Raw genomic sequence first — 5556 nt, forward strand, 5'->3', positions numbered from 1 at the left:
TGACTAGCATAAAATCTAAAGATTCACTTACTCAATCCTAATCGTTGCCTACCATATAGAATATCATTTTTTTCAAGAATCTTAACTGTTGTTCTTTTGACATTTTTTCTAAGTTGAACATGTTTTGCCTTGTAGCCTCTCATTCAGTAAAAGATTCCTTGTCTTCATTTATTATTTTATCATATAGTACATTGTTATATATTATGTTAATTTTTCCGTGAACAATATAATATATGAAATTCTTCAAAACGTTGCTTTTATTACCCAAATATGGGATTTAACTGTTTCATTACTGTATGATTTATACTAATATAACCAATAATGTAGTATATAATGCCACTAAGTTAAAATAGATAAAAGAAAAAGTAGTCATTGTAACTTTGTTTATATTTTGTTATTAACTTAGAGGTATAGGTTAGGAATTAGGATAGATGCTGAATGAATATTAAGGAGATCAGGGTTTGATCAATGCCACTAACAAATTCCCACTCCTCTCTTAATAAATTAATGCAAATTAATTTTCTGATGTAATAAATTGATTTACTATAGTCAATAGCTTCTTACTATGACTATCTGAAATAATATATATTTAATATTCATCATATAATTAAAAAAATATTGAAATTATATTTAGAACATCATATCTAAATTGAATGACTATTATTATTGATAGTGTGACTGCGTTGTTTTGTTGAGTGCGTTGTCATGGTCTTAGATCTCAACTTTATGATTTGAAGTTATTGAGAAGATCTCAAATTTCATATTGATTAAGCATAGAATTTTAAAAGAGTTTATATAAAGGAACACTGTTGTTATTTTTCAAACTGATTTTGTAAAAATGAAATAAAATAAACTAATATAATTGAAAGTATTGAGAAATAAGTATAAGAAAGTCACACATTCATTAGAAAAATTAAACATTGAGCATTTTACAACACTCACAAGTTTTTAATATTTAATTATTTTAAATTAAATTTAAAATTTGCACATAAATCATAAACAAAACTTTACAAAAAAATATATTATTATCGTTACACGTCACGCATGTGCTAGCTACCAGTGCCATCAAAAACAGCATATAAAACCACACTTCACAAACACAATGTGAAGCGCACAAAAATCTCTCACAAACTAACCAACACTCTTACATGTTACCTAGCACCTTCCATGGCCACCACACCTTACAAAGACGAACCCGACTACGACAGCAGCTCCTCCTCCATCACCGTACCAGACTCCACCCGAAGCTGGATGAGTAACCTCAGCTTCGGAAGCCGCCGTCGCCGAAGCTCCGTCTCCGTCTCTTCCACCACCACATACACCTCCTCAACTCTACCTTCCAACGCTAAACCTCACAAAGCAAACCAAGTTGCATGGGAGGCCATGAGCCGACTCCGACTCAACAAAGGCCGAGTCGGACTCGACCACTTCCGACTCCTAAAACGGCTCGGAAGCGGCGACATAGGGAATGTGTATCTTTGTCAGATAAGAAACCCGGTGGTGGGTTTGCCTCAGTGCTTGTATGCCATGAAAGTCGTTGATAGAGAAGCACTTGCTATAAGAAAGAAGCTCCAGAGAGCTGAGATGGAGAAGGAGATTCTGCGTATGCTTGATCACCCTTTTTTGCCTACTTTATACACCGAGTTTGATGCTTCTCATTACTCTTGTTTGGTCATGGAGTTTTGTCCTGGTGGCGATTTATATGCTTCTCGCCAACGCCAGCCTGGGAAGCGCTTTTCCTTATCATCCTCTAAGTAAGCTTCAACTTTTTTTTCCATCCATTTTTTATTATCAGTGTTGACGTGTCACTATCGGTGTTTGCGGTGTCTGTGTCTGTGCTTTGCTTCATAGTTAAGTACTTAAGTATTAACCAGTTATTATGAACAGGTTTTATGCAGCTGAGACACTATTGGCTTTAGAATATCTACACATGATGGGAATAGTATACAGAGATTTAAAGCCAGAGAATGTTCTAGTAAGAGAAGATGGACACATAATGCTATCAGATTTTGATCTTTCTCTAAAATGCGACGTTGTTCCGAAGCTGTTAAGAAGCAAAACAAGGTTAGAACGTAGCATAAAATCAACTACAAAGAGAGCTTCAACACCTTCATGCATTTCACCCATGCAACCAGTTTTGTCATGTTTATTATCATCAGCAAGCAAGAAAAAGAAAACGACAGTTGAAACAGTTATAAGAGAGAATGTTCAAGAGGAGTTTGAGGTTGATCTTGATCCTGATTTTGTAGCGGAACCAATTGAAGCAAGATCGAAATCATTCGTGGGGACACATGAGTATTTAGCACCAGAAGTTATATTAGGACAAGGTCATGGAAGTGCAGTGGATTGGTGGACATTTGGTGTTTTTTTGTTTGAGATGTTATATGGAAGAACACCGTTTAAAGGTGAGAACAATGAGAAAACATTGGTAAATATTCTTAAACAAGAACTGTCTTTTCCTAGGATTACTGTTAATAGTAATTATGAGTTTGAAGAGATGGTGAAAGTTCAAGATCTTATAAGTAAACTGTTGGTGAAGAATCCAATTAAGAGAATTGGAAGCTGTTTGGGTTCTGTTGAGATTAAAAGACATGAGTTTTTTAAAGGTGTTAATTGGGCTTTGATTAGATCAGTTAAACCTCCTGAAGTTCCTAGTGATAAGAACAAGATTAGGAATAGGGTTATGGTGCCTAAATTAAGCAAGAAAGATAGAGATCAACCATTTCAACCTAATCATCGTTTTGATTACTTCTAAATGTATGTTAATTTTATGTCTATGTTTAACAAAATTTACACATAATTAGAGTTTCAATAAAATTATAGTATCACTATGATTATGTGAAATGTAATTACAATAGTTTAGAAAATTATGAAGTTTTTTTGTATGATGATGCTATGCATTGAACTGAGTTATTTGATCATTATTATAATATTGATTATTGTTACTATATGATAGCTATGGTAGTTGAGGATTTTTAGGTGAAGAAAAGTAGGATCCCATAATTGTACTAATGTGATTTTCATGAAAGTTTATGAAGTCATGTGATGATAATAATTACAGTTGTGAATATTGATGAGAAAATTGAATGGAAAAAATGACCTTTATTTTAACAATACTTTATAACATTGTATGCTTTTTATTTTTATCTGCGCATTCACATGTCCTTTTCACCGAATGAAGAAAAGAAAGAAAAAGGAACTGTCTTCTATGGGCTTTTTCTTGTCATCTTTTTTCCATGAATTGTTGTTAAGAACGGTGATTATTAGTATCCATTAAGAAAAGATTGAGTTATTATATAAAATGGAGATTAGATTTAGGAAAGTGTTGGTAACAGTAATGATGAGGTGAGAGTGGGAGCAAAAGGGTGTGGACCATTTTGAATAGAGTGAAAAAAATGGGTGTAATAATTGAAATGTTAACCTATAGTAAAGAAAAGGAAACTAATGAAATTCTTAAGAGGAATCATTTTCTTACCTAAAATATTACTATGAATCAGTGCTTTATGAATGACACTTCAAAATCTCTCTTCCATAACTGCAGCCCAAATAACAATGAACATTCATTAGGGTTCCTGTTCTGGGATTCTTTATCTGTTTGTGCCTGCCTGCTTGTCAAAACAAAGGGGCCATTTTCCCTTTTTCCAATGAATGTTTCATCTTCAAATGGTGATGACAATAGAACATTGCACAATAAACTAGAAGTATATATTCTTACATGACTCATACACACTATGCAATGAGCAAGGTTGAACATTTCTATAAAGTTGACACCCTTACTACGTCATGATACACTTATGCACCGTCTGACGATCACCTTGTTACGAAGATTTTTCAGTATAAAGATTTGGTCTCTTAGTTGAATAATCAACTCTGATACTATTAGTTAAACCATTAGCTCTAATATCACCGATTTATCATAAGGAGACATCAATATTAAATTGAGAGCAATCACAAAAGCGAGAGAGACACGCATATTCCTCTATAATCTTAAGGCATTAGGTTTATGTGACATTTCACTTATAAAGCGTCCCACCTCCATTTTTCTAAATAAAAAAAGACTTCTAACTCATTTATATCACAACACTTTGAAGTCAAAGACGTAAATACATTTGGCCTAACTTCGTAACAAAACACTATTAGCATGTTTGGATTGACTTTTGAAAGTCCCAGAATCAATTCTAGAGGTGTAGAATTGATTCTGGATGATTTTGAGGTGTTTGTTTTATCAAAAGTAGAATTGATTCTGCCTCCAGAATTGATTCTACTTGAAGCTAAAATTTGTAGCTTCTATCTCCAGAATTGATTCTGAGCAATTTTTACACTGAAATTTATTGTTTAACTCACTTTTCCATAAATATATCCAAACATAAATCTACCAAACTCAATTTTGGTAGAATCAATCTTATTCACCGCCAATCCAAACTCACCCATATGTATTACAATGTTTATATATATAAGCAAGTAGCAAAATAAACATGATTAAAAATTGAAACTCGTACTTTAATTAAGGACATGACAGTGTGGCTTTCTCCTTTCACAAAGAATATGTTACTTCCTAGTTAATTTGACCACATGATCCATTGCCACTTAAGGGATAACCTTTACTTATATATCTCTAAAAGGAAAACAGCATAAGTCACAATTGAGATTTGCTTACATTGAAATGGAGTACAGCATTAATTTATAATTTAATAGGCAAAGTATATATCAGCTTTAATCATGTCATCTTGTCATCATACATAGATTTCTTTAAACATGAATGTGAGCTTTAAGTAAGATATATGTGCTAAAATAGTCAAGTACTCAGATAACTTTTTCATTTTCTTTTCTGCTTTTTGTTTTCATTTAGAGATTAAAGAAAGACTTGCGGTGATGTGTGTGAGGACTGGTTGTTTCATTGATAACATGATCGAGGTCGAATATACCTTTTGCACTTGTACAATGTTGATGGTTCTTGATAACAGCATAATATATATCTGTCATATCAGATGCTACATTTGTTTGCCTAATTTTCTTTTTCTTTTAATACTTGCTATGATCGATATTCTTTTTCATCAGATTTTTTTTTAATGTATATCAATTTTTAAATTTTGTTATTGATCCAAAACACATACCTAAATATACATTAGCAAGGAAGAAAAATGTGATAATTGATTTTTTTATAAATTTATAATTTAATGTTAAAATTTATAGGTCCAATTTATAAGGTAAAACATAAAACTTTATATAAACTCTTTTCGATTTCTATCTATAACTAAGGTGAGAAATGAGATTTTCTCAATAATTCAAGAATATATTTTTTGACATTCGTTCTCATTTTACATATCTATCCTCATTTTAATTATTTTAATTATTTTTTCGGTAAGATGAATAACACATCCACACCTTTCTTCCATCTAATGGCGGAAAAACAAAATTTGCACCATATTTTGTTGTAACCAATGTCAAAAACTTCATCCCCCGTTGTTATAGAGATGGAACTAGTAACTACTTCTCATGGACAAAATTGTTCAAATTTCATTGCAAAACTTATTAGGTTATTGATCAAATCATCCC

At 32.1% G+C, this 5556-nt stretch overlaps 1 protein-coding gene across 1 annotated transcript; it reads left to right on the forward strand.

Moving 5' to 3' along the window:
- The first annotated feature begins 1120 nt into the window (after window positions 1-1120).
- LOC131604219 (protein kinase PINOID 2-like) lies at window positions 1121-2925 on the forward strand. The gene is made up of 2 exons (XM_058876680.1): window positions 1121-1754; window positions 1888-2925. Exons 1-2 carry the CDS (start codon window positions 1168-1170, stop codon window positions 2753-2755), a joined length of 1455 nt encoding a protein of 484 aa, XP_058732663.1. The 5' UTR covers window positions 1121-1167; the 3' UTR covers window positions 2756-2925.
- Window positions 2926-5556: the final 2631 nt, after the last annotated feature.

This window comes from Vicia villosa, linkage group LG1, assembly GCF_029867415.1.
Source record: "Vicia villosa cultivar HV-30 ecotype Madison, WI linkage group LG1, Vvil1.0, whole genome shotgun sequence".
NCBI classification, from domain to species: Eukaryota; Viridiplantae; Streptophyta; class Magnoliopsida; order Fabales; family Fabaceae; genus Vicia; species Vicia villosa.

What these genes read in the sequence shown, in the direction of transcription:
- LOC131604219 (XM_058876680.1), top strand. Translation starts at nt 1,168, where the DNA reads ATGGCCACCACACCTTACAAAGACGAACCCGACTACGACAGCAGCTCC. An exon ending in TTTTCCTTATCATCCTCTAA is followed by an intron (nt 1,755 to 1,887) that starts GTAAGCTTCAAC and finishes TATTATGAACAG; the next exon opens with GTTTTATGCAGCTGAGACAC.